Source organism: Lissotriton vulgaris, unplaced genomic scaffold, assembly GCF_964263255.1.
Source record: "Lissotriton vulgaris unplaced genomic scaffold, aLisVul1.2 SCAFFOLD_518, whole genome shotgun sequence".
NCBI lineage: Eukaryota > Metazoa > Chordata > Amphibia > Caudata > Salamandridae > Lissotriton > Lissotriton vulgaris.
The window spans coordinates 518,147-536,428 of record NW_028243238.1 but is presented as its reverse complement, the minus strand read 5'-3'; the positions used below and the strand labels follow the sequence as shown (position 1 = coordinate 536,428).

General features: G+C 43.9%; 1 protein-coding gene across 1 annotated transcript in view; it reads right to left on the bottom strand.

Annotated features, from left to right (window-relative positions):
• The window catches only part of LOC147668654 (uncharacterized), a 574,419-nt gene that overhangs the window by 321,117 nt on the left and 235,020 nt on the right, over nt 1–18,282 (bottom strand). Inside the window, exon 13 of the mRNA XM_086948545.1 lies at nt 9,596–9,754. Coding sequence (XP_086804671.1) covers nt 9,596–9,754 — 159 coding nt within the window. The remainder of the gene's footprint in view (nt 1–9,595; nt 9,755–18,282) is intronic.

The following is an 18,282-nucleotide window of genomic DNA, read 5'->3' as shown; positions in this document are numbered from 1 at the left end:
TGAGGGTGAACACAAGCACAAGACTAGGCCCGATTTAAAAAAAGTGTAATTACATTGTTTTTAAGTCTTTCTATTGTTCCAATAATTTTTTTATATGGTCATTACAGTAATAAAATAAAACACTGCCACATATAAATGGGTTCAGTAAATTAGTTTGGTGGCACAGCTCTGGAACACACAGACTACTCAAGTGCTCCCACCTAATTAAATTGCATAAGCCCTTAAAAGTAATTACCTTGCTGCCCGTCATCCAACCATCCAGTGCACACATGTATGCATAAACACATTCCACCCAAGTACTGGATTACAGTTTCTTGAAGTTCCTGAATATCTACCTGTACTGTTCAGGAGTGAGACCATACCTGAGGCATAAAGCCTCCTTCATGCTGGCGTAGGTCAGGGTTCCCGCCCTCTCTAAAGGTGGTAAAACATCCCTCCCAGTAACCTCAAAGTATTTCCATAGGCCCGCCCCCAATGCTTCTCAGGCACCTCATTCATCGTCAGTGCGATCACATAAGTTGTGAACCCCGCATAAATATCATCACCCCTTTGGTAATCTCGCACTAGGTCTTTGGGAATGATACCTTACCCACCGGCACTGGCTGTGCGCTGCAACCATTTGAACTGGACTCCACCTGTTTAGCCTTAATGTCCAGTTCCCTCATGCTTAACTCATGAGCAAAGTGAATCTTCTTCTCTTCCAAGGCGGGAGCGTTCTTGCTCTCCTCTGCTCGCTTTTCACTTTCAATGGGCAGCTTTTCCTCATCCACTTGAGCCTTAAGTTTAAAAAACCTCCAACTCATGCTCTCTGACCCTTTGGTTTTCCTCCAGCTCCTCTAGCAAAAAGCTCCTCCCTGAACGGTTACTATCAGCCCCTGAGGCGGGTACTCCCACCGGCAAATCCTGTGGACCAAATCCAATCCCTGGGTCATCCTCATCGACCTCAGCATCACCTGTCTCCTGAGCCTCTTTGGTTTCCCACCGGGCCCTCAAGGACGTTTGCAGCTCCTCCTTCTTGGCACTACTTTTCATGGGACTTCCCAAAGCTCTGCAGAATTGCCTCAATTGATCAGCTTTGTAGGTAAGCAATGCCTCAAGTTTAATTCCAATTCTGCAGCCTTACTGGCTACTTGACTCCTTTGGGACATGATGTGTGGCTTAAAGGTCACTCAAAAATAGAACTAAAAATCCAAAACACAATATGTGGTTGCTTCCTGGTCTGGGCTAAAACTAGTGATATGCACCAATCACTGTGAGTCAGTTGCAAATACAAGTTCAAATCCCCAACCGCTGACCACCAATGTTCTGGGGCAGATCCTCTCGGAGAACAACAATCACGATCCCTTCCACTATGCAGCTTTCATACCTTACAGAAATCCTTAAGCACATTGCGGCTCAGGCCTGCGGCGGTGATTCTCACTCACAGCCTCAGTTATGATGATGGTTCGGGCCACAAACAGCAATACAGCAGCGTGGACAATGTTTCACGTTGCGGGGGCAATGAGATGATGGGGCACCTCGTAAACAGTACCATGGACCTCACAGCAGTCTAAGGCATGCAAAAGCACCAAGCACCAAGCGTCGCTGAGACATGGTTGGAAACGTTTATGATTCTGAGTTTCCACAACGGGGGACCAGCTCTCCTCAGGCCCTTGTAGACACGCTACTTCAGGACACAGCACACAGAAAGGTCCTCACAAGCAGGGGGACAACGCACACAGCAAGGTCCCTTGGCCTCTTCTTAGTAAAATCAGCAAACTGCAGGCTAGCCCCAGAACACACAGCAAGGGCAGTCCTTTCTTTAGTCTCTTCAGCTGGTCTTCTTTGGTAGAGGTTTCTCTTGATCACAAAGTAGGTTCTATCCTTTTACAGTCTGGATTTCAGTCTTGAGTTCAGGGGTTTCAGCTCCCACATTTATACCCCTAAATGCCTTTGAAGTCTTTGTGTTCAGGGGGCTCTGAGCCCAGTCCAAACCTGACCTGGGTGTCTTCCTGCCAGTGCACTGCCTTTTCCTTTCATAATCAGGGTCTACGACCCGACGCTTAGCAGGAGGTGGAGCCATTCTTTTGTGGCAGCAACACACAGCCTTCTTCACATCTAGGGGCTACTCTTCCCCCCCACATCAAATGCAGGCCAGCCTGTTGCTGTCTCACCTTCTCTCCCTGGGGTCAGGATGCTTCCCAGACCCGGTCACATCCAAACCCAGATGGTGAATACACAAACAGGCAGAGGCACACAGGATGGTTTAAGACAAGAAACCAGCCACTTTTAAAGGTGTGGTTTCTGAGCACACAATTTAAAAAACATCTTCACAAAAAGATGTGTTATTAAATCCTGATTTCAGGCACACTAAACTCCATCGCTCTATCTTATACCTATGGGAAGATATGCTGGAAACATGGGACACAGCATTCCCCATTCTGTCCTATGGGCAAGATGGCTTTGCAACAGTGAAAAACGAATTTGGCAATATTTCACTGTCAGGACATGGTACAAACCTCAGTACATGTCCTACCTTTTACAAACACTGCACCCTGCCCAGGGGGGTACCTTGGGCCTACTATAGGGGTGCCAGATGTGCATAAAAAGGGAAGGTAAGTCCTGGAAGTGGGTGTACTTGTCAGGACAACAAGGCAGTTAACAAACTGCACGCAGACACTGCAGTGGCAGCCTGAGATCTCTTTTTATGGCTACTTATGTGGGTGGCACAATTAGTGCTGCAGGCCCACTAGTAGCATTTGTATTACCAGCCCTAGCACACATAGTGCACTTTACTAGGGACTTTACTAGTAAGACAAACATACCAATTATGGACAACCAATTACTGTAACACTTTATACAGGGAGCACTTGCGCTTTGACACTAATCAGCAGTGGCAAAGTGCACAAAGCATCTAAGCCAGCAAAACGAAATCCATCACAGCATCAAAATTACAGGAGGTAGAGGAAAAAAGTCAGGGGTAACCACGCCAAGAAATGCCAGCTCTAACAGTGCCTGGTAGGCACCGCCACCATTCTAGGTATGCTTTGTTGGTCCGCCAGGCAATCTGAACGATTGCCTGTGGCGGACCCGTGGCAGATGGAATTCCAGTCCGCCAGAACACCGCCTGCCATTATAATTTGGCAGGCGGAGAATGGTCGCAATTTGGCGGTGAATCCGCCACTGGTAGGCTGCCAGTGGCGGATTCAATCGTAATGAGCCCCTCATTCTTTAACGCTCATCCCTAAGTTGTGTAAACGATGCTACTCCAAATTTGATAATTGTTTTGTGGATTTCCCTAATCCCCCTTTTAAGCTACAGCCAGTATGTAACCATAAATGCTAAGGTATGGTATCAAACCAATGTATTCTATGAGATTTCTTAAACTACTTTATTTTTTGTCCACACTCACTGCCCATTCATTAATCCCCGTAGATTTCAGGCTCCCAGGAATGACATGGCAAGTGATGGCAGTGATGAGAAGCGCTGGGATTATTCTTAGTAGGCTCCTGGGTTGCAATGGCAGTTTGTTGACCCAAGAAGCTGGCCAATTGAAAATCGAAAGGCAGAGAGAGTGGTATTTTAGCGCTCTCAATTAAGTGCTCAGCTCCTTAAAGAACAGCGTTCCGTTGGGTCTGACAAGGAGTGGAGCAATGCATTGGCGGTCGGAAATGTTAGCAGGGTGGGTTGGTAGATGGGCCACACACACATGCACACTCACTCACAACAATGCATTCAGACAAGCACACACAATCCATTCACAACACTCACTCACAAGTATAAAAAAAATACACTTACCTGCTGCAGCTCTTGGTGATGGAAGCCACAAAACTCCCAGGAGGGTGAGGACTGCTGCCTTCTCTCATTGGCTGGAAGCAACAGTCCCTAGCTTCTCACTGAATGAAATGGGGACAGGGAGAGTGGATGGCGCCACCTCACTCCGTGACAAGGTGTCAGTGATAGACACTCTGCCCTAGACACTTCAAGTCTTACAACGTGTGGTGGAGAATTTCTCAGTAGTAAATACATTTTTTTCACCTGCCATGAGTTAATGTGTACATTCCTGGATAGGTGCAACTCTCGGAATTTTCAGCCATAAACGTAAGCTTATAGCCAAAAATATATTTGTGAAGAGGGCACTTTATCTTCCGGTTACAGTAATACAAAGTCAATATTACCTTTTCTTTGTGAAAATAAGTATAATATTTTCCTGTGATATGCATTAAAAAAGGTTTAAACATGTTCTAAGTACACCTGCCTGCTAATAAAGCATGCGTATTGTTCTATTACAATTATACTATTTTTTTATTGCAAGAATATGGCCACCACATTTAGGCAGCTAGCTGCATGTTTGCTTTTTATAACTTATTTTTTGTGGTATATGTTTGCAACAAAAAAAAAATCGTACTAGTTTGCCAACCCCAGACTTATTGGCCAATACTTGCTTTGTGTTTGTTTTTTGGCGCACTGAAAAACTTCAGTGATGAGGCCCCATGTGTTACCACTCCCTACTAAGTGGTACTGATTCTGTTGACCATGTAAGAGTGAAAAACTTGAGCTTGCTTTGCTGTGGCTCACACTGTGTCCTTAAGGCTACATGCTGGCCTCTGCAGAGGGCGAATCGAGCCACCTCGCGTCTTCTATCCATACACTTTGGTAGAGGGAGTCCGTGTTCACATCACAAACAAGCAGCATTTATCTGAGGCTTTAGAACAAAGGCCTAGATCAAGGTGCTCCATTAATAACAGCCAGGCAGTGGACCAAGGCTTTTCAGCTTCAAAGCAGCTTGATGCAATGCCCATGTATCTGTTATTGTGTTTATGTTTGTAGGTTGGAGACATGGTGACCACGTCATCCATGGAGAATAGGCCAACTCTGAGAAGCACCTTCCTTGGAACCTTCATGTTTGCAGTGTGGATGTCTCATGAAAGGAACATCCCTTGTGGTAATATTGACATGTTTACCTCTGTTTTGAAACGCTATTTGCAGACTACAGTCACAAGGGAGTTGTTTTCGTAAACACAGAGCCCCAAATATCTTATTATTCCTCAGCCTGATAGAGTTAATTGTAGTATTAGAAGTCTTTATTACTCACTCCCGGCTGTACAAAAGGAACATGACACGAGGGTCCTCTCAGAAGAACGCAGTGAACGAGGTACTCTATTCATTTAAAATCCTCCCATGCAAAAGGAAACAGAACGCCCCATCACGCGGACCAGAACAGCTAAGAGCTAGCAAATTCTATAACGTCGCTCTTTACAAAAATAGAGAAGAACATTTAGTGTAAGAATTGAAGTGAAAAAATACTATTGTCCTCCAGAATTTCGGTATCACTGGAAGGATTTTAAATGAATAGAGGACCTTTCTAAATAATATATTGAGAGTGGATATTCAAGCAATACGGAAGAACTCTGAGGGTGGAAAGAAAGCCTCCTAAGGAAGAAGTGCAACACAGCCCAGAAGGTGCATGTGATATCAATGTGTACTTTGTGGACAACAATAAAGCAGATGATGTTGTCACAAAGTTAGAGTCCTGAAGAAGGTGGTTTATCAAGTGCCAGCCACCCATCCACTGAAACGCTGCGTCAACAACTATATGTTTTTATATTTGGGTGGCTATATGCCAGATGTGAATATGTATATTTTTATGTGATTTTTATGATCTTGTGCATTTTATCCATATATATTGATGTATGAATTAGATATATACCGATATTAAAAATTGAGGGTGAACACAAGCACAAGACTAGGCCCGATTTAAAAAAAGTGTAATTACATTGTTTTTAAGTCTTTCTATTGTTCCAATAATTTTTTTATATGGTCATTACAGTAATAAAATAAAACACTGCCACATATAAATGGGTTCAGTAAATTAGTTTGTGTATGGTTGAGGAGTGAATAGGAGAGTGTGTAAGATGATTTAGTGTCACATTGGGTACACCATTTTGTTTTTTGCAATTGACCCTATCACCTACATTTGTAAGGGTAACTGTCACTTTTTGTGTAAGATAAAAGCAAGGCAAACAACAAGAGAGAAAGGACACATTCACTAGCCCCTTTTTGATAAAATTGAACCCAATAATGAAGCCAGTCACCAACTTTGTTGGTGCATGAGGGTTCTCTTTTGTCACAGTTTCCCCTCCAATCACTTTTTTAGATTTGGGCTATAAGGAATTGATATATTTTGCTCTTAGTTGTATTGCACCTTGAGTGTCACTCTTTTGTTGTTCATCATAAGATATAGGTGTGGCAGGGTACACTCAGACATGAGTCCCTTGCTCACTGCACCACCAGGATTCAAGCAAGCCGGGCCAACGATGGCTGAAATGCCAGAAACCGGTCCCCGGAAGCTTGTTTCCTTTCCAGTGAAGAATTGGCTTGGTAGTTTGGTCTGCCCTGTTCCAATGAGGCACGGGGTCAGACTAATTTGCATATAGCCAGGTTCTGAACTGGGGTGATGCAGTGAGCTAAATAACGGTGATGGATTAAGCCCTGATCTCTTGACTGGGTAAGATTGGTCTGCTTAATTCAGACACTCTGTTCATCACCACCCCCTTTTCTGAATCGTTTTTGGCCACTATAGGTGTGGCAGGGTATACTCAGACATGAGTCCCTTGCTCACTGCACCACCAGGATTCAAGCAAGCCGGGCCGACGACGGCTGAAATGCCAGAAACCGGTCCCCGGAAGCTTGTCTCCTTTCCAGTGAAGAATTGGCTTGGTAGTTTGGTCTGCCCTGTTCCCATGAGGCACGGGGTCAGACTAATTTGCATATAGCCAGGTTCTGACCTGGGGTGATGCAGTGAGCTAAATAACGGTGATGGATTAAGCCCTGATCTCTTGACTTGGTAAGAGTGGTCTGCTTAATTCAGACACTCTGTTCATCACCACCCCCTTTTCTGAATCGTTTTTGGCCACTATAGGTGTGGCAGGGTATACTCAGACATGAGTACCTTGCTCACTGCACCACCAGGATTCAAGCAAGCCGGGCCGACGACGGCTGAAATGCCAGAAACCGGTCCCCGGAAGCTTGTCTCCTTTCCAGTGAAGAATTGGCTTGGTAGTTTGGTCTGCCCTGTTCCCATGAGGCACGGGGTCAGACTAATTTGCATATAGCCAGGTTCTGAACTGGGGTGATGCAGTGAGCTAAATAACGGTGATGGATTAAGCCCTGATCTCTTGACTTGGTAAGAGTGGTCTGCTTAATTCAGACACTCTGTTCATCACCACCCCTTTTTCTGAATCGTTTTTGCCCACTTTAGGTGTGGCAGGGTATACTCAGACATGAGTACCTTGCTCACTGCACCACCAGGATTCAAGCAAGCCGGGCCGACGACGGCTGAAATCCCAGAAACCGGTCCCCGGAAGCTTGTCTCCTTTCAAGTGAAGAATTGGCTTGGTAGTTTGGTCTGCCCTGTTCCCATGAGGCACGGGGTCAGACTAATTTGCATATAGCCAGGTTCTGAACTGGGGTGATGCAGTGAGCTAAATAACAGTGATGGATTAAGCCCTGATCTCTTGACTGGGTAAGAGTGGTCTGCTTAATTCAGACACTCTGTTCATCACCACCCCCTTTTCTGAATCGTTTTTGGCCACTATAGGTGTGGCAGGGTATACTCAGACATGAGTCCCTTGCTCACTGCACCACCAGGATTCAAGCAAGCCGGGCCGACGACGGCTGAAATGCCAGAAACCGGTCCCCGGAAGCTTGTCTCCTTTCCAGTGAAGAATTGGCTTGGTAGTTTGGTCTGCCCTGTTCCCATGAGGCACGGGGTCAGACTAATTTGCATATAGCCAGGTTCTGAACTGGGGTGATGCAGTGAGCTAAATAACGGTGATGGATTAAGCCCTGATCTCTTGACTGGGTAAGAGTGGTCTGCTTAATTCAGACACTCTGTTCATCACCACCCCCTTTTCTGAATCATAATAAGATAAAAGCAAGCCACTACAACTCACTGAAGCATATTTATGACTCAGGTCCAGAATTAAACTTCTTAGAAGAGTTATACTCGTGTGCCTGGTAATACTCGTTACAAAGCACCAAGTACAGTTCTATTTCCATTTGGAAGCAGTGGTAAAATTGGCATTCTGCCTTCTGGCTGGTAATGCCCTCATATCACAATAATAACTCCACGTATTATGGGGGGGGGAGGGATTCATGGGAAATGAGGGAAAAGGGAGGGCTAACCATTTTTGCATGCATGATGGCAGGCCTACCCGTGACTACATTCCCCATGATAACCATACAGGATATCACATGACTTTCCCTTTGCATCCGTACCTTGCATCGAATAGTTGTATACATCAAATTACTTCATCTTATAAAAAAGATGAAATTCTGAGAAGTCCCCTAATCAATGGGAGACCTTTTGAGTATTTTGTGCAGCCGCACATAGATCCACGACAGCTACGCGACCCGGAGACCATTTGTGACTACTAATCCCATAAAGCCCAGGCTGACGCACAATGATGATTCCTGGAAGTGCCCGGTATACGGTTCCAGGATGCAGTTATGAGTAGATGAGAAACACTCCTTGCCTGAAGGAGAAAGAAACACCAAATAGGTTTGAGACGCAGAGAGAGACCTTTGACGAAGTAAGTTCCTATCCATAGTTTGCGTTCCCAGTGCACCTTTTCTCACCAACTAACGGAGGAAACACACACTTCCCTCAAAAGTGTGTGACTACAAGGCTCCCCTTGTTCACTCATCCATTAGGATAGAAGACCCCAAAATAAGAGTAAGGTGACTAGTGATGTATATGCATGGTGTGTATCCACTTATACATGTGATAATCTTTCTGGCTTGCAGTGAACACTGCATTATGATGTGTGGAACATGTATATACACGTTTGCAGTGTACACAAAGTTGCCACAGAATGCTACTTCAAGGAGACCTTTTCACCTTTTATGTAGATGTATGTTCCTTGTGTCTTTTATTATTGTTATAATTTTTTGTCTATACGTCGTTAATTTTCATTTACAATTTATTTTCCTTTTTGTATGTGCTCAGGACCGTGCGAACACTATATAAAAAGCTAATACTGTGCTTATCAGCAGAAACAGTACTTTGGCATCAAATGAGTGAATGCTGGATGTGTATGCAGATAGTCAGGATCTCAATCTAGGAAAACATAGGGATCCCAGTCCTGAAGGAAGCCTCTGAGCTTTCTAGGCCATGGATAGGGCTGAAACATGTTGACCTGTCGTATGCATGAGCAATAAACTATTTACATCCCAAACAATTTTTAAACTTGTCTTCACCATCAGATTATTAAAGAATGGAGTTTCTTTGGGTAGTTCAGCACGATTTCTTTAGGTGTGTTCTGTCTCTGCACCCTTCATCTCATCTTCCTGTAAGCACCCTCAATACAATTGAGGGCTTGCCCTCTATTAGAAGATTCTTTGGCAAGTGCGGGAAGAAGAATGATATAGCATGACACCAACGATGATGTGTAAGGTCATCCCATACATTTTTAAAGAATTTTCCAAGGTCCTGTGTTGGTTGACACTAGGTCAATAGCAAAACGGTATTGTCCAGGATCAGGAAGACAGATGCATCAGCACTGAGCCTCTATAGCACTACATTGAGGTGGTAATGCCCTCGCCCTAGTCTTACCTAGAGATCCAATCAGGAAGCAACATGGCTGCTTTTGCCATGAGAGCACTTTTTCCACATCCAGCTTCTCCATGAACAAGTACCAATCGTCGGTTTGATGATTGCACACTGTATTTCAGGTTCTGTAAGAACTCATCCCTTCCGATGAAGTCTTTCACCCTGTAGGATAAAGAGTGAAAATACACTTATGAAGACACTGATTTGCAATTTATATGAGTTTAAGATCACAATTTTAATTGATTGGTTGCAAACATTGGAAGCTAGGAATCACAAATGCACTAATAGCCTGGCAGATTCCTGAAGGTCATATCAGTCATGCTGACGAAATCGACCTATATTTAGAAAGTTGTGATTTGTAGTCGACAAAGTTGAGTCATTGCTTGTATTATTCAACATGCGTAACTGTAGTGAAAATTATAGGGTTTGCATGTGCCACATGAGACAGCTATCTGCACGTTCCTGCACAGTGTGGCATGCACCATGTCGTGCATGCCACATAATGCAGGAACTAGGGTGCATTTGCGGGGTGGACAAAACATGTATCCCCCGCACATACCACCAGGACCCAGATTCAGCTGGGGGCCCGGTTAGTGCCCCCTTACCTGCATGTCTGCCACCCTCTTAATTGGGGTATCCCTGTCATGAATAGGGCAGTGGCTATTCAGGTTGTAAAATGCTCAGCGTGCCGGCATTGCCACCACCAGCATATTCAGGCCATTTACAGACCGTCGCCACAGCGGTTGCCTTAATCCTGGAGGAGGCGGCACTCTTGTGAAGGTCCCACCGCCTTACTCATAATATGGTGGGCAGAATCATCGTGGTGGTGGTGATCGGTCCGCCACCGCGAACTGCCATACTTGTAATAAGCCCCTAAAGTATCTCACATATCTTTCTTTCAGCGAGGAATGTCGATTTTCGCGAAGGTGTGCCTTTAATGTTGCTGGTACAGTGCACGCATTCACACATGGTTTTACTGTTCCCGAAATAAATTTTTGCTTGTGCTAACTTTTCAGCGAAAGAAATGTATGTGGTCAGCATAGGTGCAAGTAAAACACAAAAGTATGTGTTCAATTTCTTTAGCAAACAGCGCACATCACTGAACCCATGCCAGATGCAAAAATAACATTGTCAGTCCAAGTATTCAGTGAATTTAACAACAGAATTACATAAATACACAGTTCACATACTACTGTGTATATACAGCTCATTGCCGTCATTACTTATCATTTAAATGTTCAAAAGAAGGGAATAAAAAGTAGGCAAGGTCGAAAAAGCTATTCCACTCATATGAAATACTTTAGGTAGAAAGCATCTTTAGAAGGGCTAAAGCAAAAACACCAACTTTAGGGGTTAATACAGGTATTAAATCATAACTATTATTATTTGCATAGCTCTACACGCAACTGATAAAGCAAACTCAGAGCGTGAACATGAGATTTGCAGATGATTGCATGTCGCGAAGTCAGTACTTAGTGTAAAAAATTTGCTGGCAAATTCTTATTAGTGGAATTGAACGCCACTATGCTCGATAAAAAACAACTGTAGCTGTGGTTTGTAAATTTGCAACTAGGGTTGCATGCAGCGTAATGCAAAGTGATTGTATTTGGTGATCTTACGATGGTGAAATAATGGGGCAGGACCACAGAAAGAGTGAGAGAAATGATGGACATTTTATAGAAAGTTGTTTTTAATAATATCGGTAGACAGTGTCATGTCATATCCTTGAGGATTTGTGAGTGTGAATGTGAATGTGGTGCAAATGAGTACTAGGGGCAGTCTTGTGAACCATGATGTCACGGGGTGCAGCAGAGTCATGAAACAAATCTATGAGCCGGCTGGACTCAGAAGAAGGGCATTGCTCATATCGACTGGAGAAAGTATTGACATGAATTAAAGATTTAACCAGCTAGTTGTTGTAGTGTGATCCTTCTCAGGCTGTAAGGTGAAGAGGATCCATTTACGTCACATTATACCTAAAGTTAAAATTGTCTCTTGGAGAGAGATACTATAAGTATGCACCCAACAGCCTATTCACATTCTCTATGGTTCTACGGTTCTCCCTAGCAGTTAATATGAGTAAATGGAATAATGTCTGGGTAGGGTGGTCAATTCTTCCCTCTGGCCTCTGTCATGGCCATGCTATTTCTATTTTGTTTTATGTACTCTATCCATGATTTATTGCCTCCCTTTACGGTGACATTTATTTCTATGCCACTGGATCTTTAAAGTATTTCTGATGTGTTGGAGGGTGTTACACTGACAGACACATTGTCCGCGGGGCTCAAGCTAGGAAGATCTTTGATAACAGATGGCACCCTCCAATGCAGGACCTTCACTGCAGACACATGCATCGGTATCTCTGTTCTATCATAAGCAAACCTGTATATGGATTGGGAGGGGGTTCCAAATCTACACATGCATGCTTACACCAGCATTCTACTACACTTGGCCAGGACAAGTTCATGTCTACTTTTTGTTTATGCTTCCATGAGGGAACTAAAGACTCAGTTGTCTCTCAGTGTAGTTCCTTGGATGCAATCCAACTGTCATGAGAAATGATGTGTGTTTCATGATGTTGTATTCAGAGGTTTTAAAAACCTCACTAGATTGACTGAAGGATGTATGCACCACATTAGGCTAAAGGACAGTGCAGTCCCCCTTGCCTGCAATGTGAGGAGCATCTCCATATTTGTGAGATGGCCTGCCGTGGAAGCATTGAGAATGCACTACAATTAACATGTGATTGAGCCATTGATAGCAACAGAATGATTGCTTCGATTGGTGCTTCCCACGACAACGAGTTGTGAGATAAGTTTGTACTTACATATGACGATGTTGAACAAGTTGGTAGTGGTGGATAAGTGTCACCTTCCGAAAATGGATATGAGTGTACTCATGAAAGAGTCTAAAGCCTAAACCACACAACCTCAAATGAGCAGAAACAGGTTCTAGACAGATTGCATGTGGGGATCTGGAGTCTAATGCCATTTAATACCTGCAGTTTCCACAGAAGCCTTTTTCCAGTCATCTGCTAACTCAGTATTCCATTGCATTGAAAAGAACTTACTTGAAGGTCTAGCAGGCGGTGCAGATATTTCACAAAGCTGTACTAGTGTTTAGGAGGCTGATGAAAGAGCACGAAATGTGTCTGGAACAGGGATTTAAGATTTTGCAAGAGAGGGTGACTTGCTCACAGAGAAGATAAATGTATCTTTAGTTGCAAGATTATACATTATCTGAGATACAAGTGTAGTAGGATTGAGATGAGACAAAATGTAGTTGGTGTGACAAGGAGCCACAGCATCTCAAAACAGAAAGTATTGTTATACTCTGTAGCGATAGCAGAATTCTAGTTAAATTGGCCCAAAGCCTTCATAATGAAATGGTAGAAATGAACAAACTGCTGAAGAAAGTTGTGGACTACATAAAGAATGAGGAGCATAGAAAGGATTTCCATGTGGCCAAGGAGGTAAAATTGTATAGAGTAGGTTCATAACATCCCTGCTATCAAATTACTGATGCCGGTACTGTTTGATGGTGGCAGTACTGGTATAAATGGTTCATGGTAAAGAAAATAACATTGCATATGTTTATAGCGCTTTAGACAGAACTTAAGTGAAATACTCATTCTTCATCGAAAATGCGCTAGTTCTTGCATGAGCCAGCAGACATTCAGGAGTTTTGTGAAGAGAGACATAATTTTGTTCTCCAAACAGACCATTGCCCACTTTTGGAGACATTCATGAAGAAAGGATTAATACCGGCAACAATTCCTAGGTGTTGTGCAATTGCAAGATCATACATTCATAACTAAAAATGTGTTTAAAAGGTGAAAATAATGAAATAGAAGAGATGGAAGAGGTGTTACCAAGTGTTAAGTTGTGACGGAGGAATTCAAGAGAAGCTTAACGAAGGATCTTGGATTATGGTAACATTGAAAAGGGCCATGGTAAGAACTATCGGAAAACACCTTTATTGCATGAAAAGTAATGTTAAGTGTATTCCCTCATGTAGGGGGCTCTACTTGTGGGCCTGGGGAAGGCAAAAGGTATCAGTAAACACAACTACCTAAGGAAAGGTCTAATGAACAGGCCATTCAGCTAATCATCAAAGTCCAGAAGACTCCTAGCCAGTTCTACATGACATTGCCTATTGAGAGTAACAATTTCCCGCTGACCTGTCCCTTAAATTTAGTAGACCTAAAGAGTTCAGTTGGAAAATACAGAAAATGAAAAATGATTGAGACGCTTATGACACTTGCTATCAATTTCAAATTGGTCAAAAATGAAATTTGATGTGGGTTTGAGGCTCGCTTGGGGTGAAGAGTGGCCTGTTTGGCAGACCTACCCTTTTAGCTTCGGCCTTTGATTGCTTGACTTTAAATAGCATTCGTTTGCTGGGAGCTCTGTGATTGGACTCAATCACGAATCACTCTTCACAGTGTACATTCCAAGATATGCCACAGTGTAAAGAATGAGCATCATAATCCAAGTGATGTTGGAGAATGTTGTTTGGAAAGGAACTATATCATACTGTTGTCAAGTACTAGACGCTGAGAAGGTCTGTTGAGTGCCCTGCTACATTGCCCAATGAAAGTGCGAGCCCCTCAAAGTAGCCACAGTAGCCACAGTGCTACCATGCACAGATTATTATACATGAAACAAGACAAGTGTCTGTCTAAGATGGTCACAGTTAGAAGAAAAACCCACAAAGGAGAAGAAAATAGCGATTTTCTTATTCGTCATTGATGATAAGCAGACTGCTGAAGAAAATAAGCAAGAAGAAAATAAGCAAGGCACCAAACTTTTCTGACATCAGGAAGAAGAAAGCAGTCAGGCTATGCTAAGAGACAAACCCAGGAGAAACCCAATGAAATCTGCTGGAAGCAAAATCAGAGCCAAACATACTAACAAGATGTGAAGTTCATTACAAAAACACTGGGGAACTAATTGTGTTGCAACACATAATCCAGCCTTGATTTTCTCCTTTACATATTTTTTGATAAACAGGAACTAACATTACAAAAAAAGACTCTGCGTCATCTTGAATCAGGAAACTCAGACATCCTCCAATGGACAGACCACCGTCATGGAAAGGGCTATTTGTAAGGTGTGTTTTCATTACTGTCCAGGAGTTCATGACTATCATTTGACAATGAATAATAAACCCAAATTCGACATCTTGCAAGCTCCATAGATATCTGAAGCCCAGCCACTGACTCACTTAATAATCTTCTCCATCACCACAAGCACTGAACAGCTGGAAGGACTCAGGCAACAAGGATGCTCAACAAAGTTTGAGCTGGTGGAGACCATGTGAAAAGGTTCTTCTTCTACTCAATCCGGGAAGTCTCTGGTAAGCTCATCATAGTTTCCTCTGCAAAGATCCCAGTACGAATGTAGCAACAATACAAGCTGTTATCATTCTGTCCACATTGTCTTTGACATTGATAATCTAGTGTATGTCAAACTGTATTCACAAAGTTGTCATGCTCATGTTAAAGTTGACAATTGTTTCTGCTGTAACCCCTCCAGATGTCTTGATGTAAGAAAATATCATATGGAAATATTGTTCCACTCTTGCTATAAGCAGGTTAATATTAACTGAGTGTGGGTACTATAATTTAGGTCTTTATTACTTTTACTCCACAATCTGTGTGCATTGTTACATCAATGATGCTTAATATTCCAGGCCTCTCATTATCTCTCTTCGATTGGATGTTAACTCCTCCTATTATATATTACAACAGGGCTGCTCGTAGTAGGGTATAGGAGGATGTAATAGTCAATGAGGTGTGTTTTTCTACCTGTTTGTGGCACACAAATACAGGGGAAATGTTTGTGAAGAGACAAGTGGTGACAATACTCCAGGACGTGTCCATGATTAAACTGTTCAGAGAAATGGGTGTATTTTGGGGTGGAATTTCCAATAAGGATTGTAGAAGAAGGAGCAGCAGGGTAGACTATCAAGTGATGGCAGCATCCTCTATTGTTTGAGGGGGAAGGCTTCTCTTCTGCTCTTCATATGTGACAAACTTGCTTAAACATGCCAACTAGTGGATCTAAACGCCAGTATATAATTTTCTGCACTGTGAAAAAGGTATTCAGTTTTATGAAACAAATATGATTAGAATGCTTTTTTTCTGGATCCACTATAACAGGGAATGTAGGTAGCCTGGACACTTAACAGAGAATGTGGATGGGGGTGTGGCCAACTGCCCAAGATGGCGGATGTATCGCTCAGAGGCTCCCTGGCCCCATTATCCAATTAAATAAGCTCCCTGGAAGCAGCATCGTGCTCCGAATTCACCACTCAGATGACCTAAATAAGCCAGTAAACGTCTGCCTGTGTTCAATGCACTGTGAATGGCCTGGAACACCCATTTTGTCCGCCCCCGATGCAAAGTGAAGATGGTAGCCTGGACAGCGTGTACCCTTGGCCTGTAGATGGGGTAGGAGGCCGGGTGTCTCCACAGCAGGGGCTCCCCAGCTGTGTATTACCCCAACACATTGACAATTGGTCCCCTCAAGGGGTGCCTGAATTGCTTGCTACCACCAGTGAGAAGCGAGGCATGGGTGTGTCTAGTACACAGACCACACCAGACCAGACGCAGTCTCTGGCCCGTCTGCCAAACTGCTGCGCCTGCGGGGGTTGGGCCTTTCCAGCTTCAATTAAAACAGCAATACAAGAGGTGAGAGGGGGCAAATATTGAAACCCGGGGCCACTGGGGATAGCTGCTGGGGCCATTTATGGGGGTTACAGTGTCAGCATGAGAGCCCATGTGGCCCAGCAATTCACTGTGGCACTCTCTTCACTGATTGCCCGGAAACGATTGGAAGCATGGGCAGTCCAGAAACCTTGATGAAGCATTCTTATCATATAAAGAGCACTGTCATGGAGTGTTAAGAGGGTGGAGCCCGCTGCCAGCTGACAAGCTAGGCCTTACCTTCATCAACAGGCATAAGCTTCCTTAAGGACAACCAACCAAGTTGGCTGACCCTATCAGCCAAAACAAATGAGATCACACTCTTCACTTTGTCGCCATGCCAAGCAGAACACACTGGGCAAATTTCCCAGCTACGCCTGCAGGTAGATCAGTTCCAAGAATGCCCGGAAGATGCGGAAGGGAGGGTCTGAAGAAATATTGTCTGGATTGTGGGCAAACAAGAAGGCCCAGAGGGTCCCCATCCCACTCAGTATATACAGGACTGGCTCCGGACTGTAGTGGCTCTGATGGGCTTGTCCAATCTGTTTACAGTCGGGAGAGCGCACAATGTCCCTACAAGGAAACCTGTACTGGGGGCACCGTCAAGACCCAATTGTGGCCAGGAATCCTAACTCGAAGGACTGGGACACCCCACTGCAAGCTGCTTGTGAAAAAGCACCCATCATCATGGAAAATACAAGGATCTCTTTGATCCGAACTATACCTAAGCAGTCCAGCTTAGACGTTCCTCCTTTCAAGAAGTGAGACGGCACTTGCGCACAGCTGGTCTCACGTATGCACTGTTGTTCCTAGCCAAATTCAAGGTGATTCGTTATCAGCTAACCTTTTTTTGTACTCCAGGAACAGCATGGGAGTGGCTGGAGCAGCATTTCCTGGATTCTCTCACCGCCTAAGGCTCAACGATCTCCTCAACTGCAGCAGTGGGATGTGACCACCCGAGACATTTCAGGGGTAACATCCCCACAGCAGGCTCTGGAGGGCCAGCTGGCAGTGATTTGTTCAACAACCACTTTGTAAGCCACCAAAATGCCCACCAGTTCTAGTTCATCACAGGGCAGTGTCTCAGGTTCCGACTCCACTGGCAGCATGGCATTGTTCCCTTTGATTACCCCGCAGATGGTAAATGATCTGCTGGGTTGAGAATTGTGATTCCTATACAAGAACGCGTGTCCTAGTCTGCAGGTAATGGTTTGGCGGTGCATGTTTACAAGATTCTTCTGGGCCACACACAGATTATAGTATGATGATATGTGGGGTATGCATTGAATGATTATCTGTTTTTCATCATTCTTGTTGATATGTTTTATATTCATATACAATATTGGGGGTCCCGGTCTGGATGACCCATAACAAGTGACATGATCCCACTATGTATTTACAGAATACCCAATAGGTTTGGAACCGCGTGGCCCGTTAGTGAAGGCACATGGGTTCAATGGTTAAAAGGCTATTCTTTTTTACAGTTTGGTCGAATGACAGAACATTGCTGGACCGAGTATTAGGGGAATGTATTTAATTGTTTGACACAGTCAGCTAACTTATATACTGGGGGCAATGTGTTGTGAAAAAAGTCATTAATAGTTTTTTTTCCTTATGAGCGAAATGCCTACTGTAATAATTGCTAATAACATTATCACTTGGAATGTGCGAGCATGGGCTCTGTGCATAAACGACATAGGATATTGGTACAATTGCACAGGTGACATGCACAGATTACCTACTTACAACAAACCAAACAAACCGCTTCTGAAGCCCAGAAGCTAGGTAAGAAATGGAGGGGTCAACTATAGCGCGGGGATGCCTTCGGGTCACCAGGCGCTCTATAAATCTCTAAATGAATAAATAAATAAATATATCCTATTCCCTTTTGCACGAGGAGCTGCGATATGGCTCTGGGCTGGCGGTGTCCCATTTGCGGTTTTAGATACCAGGATCGATACACAGGGACGGTAAGTGCTGC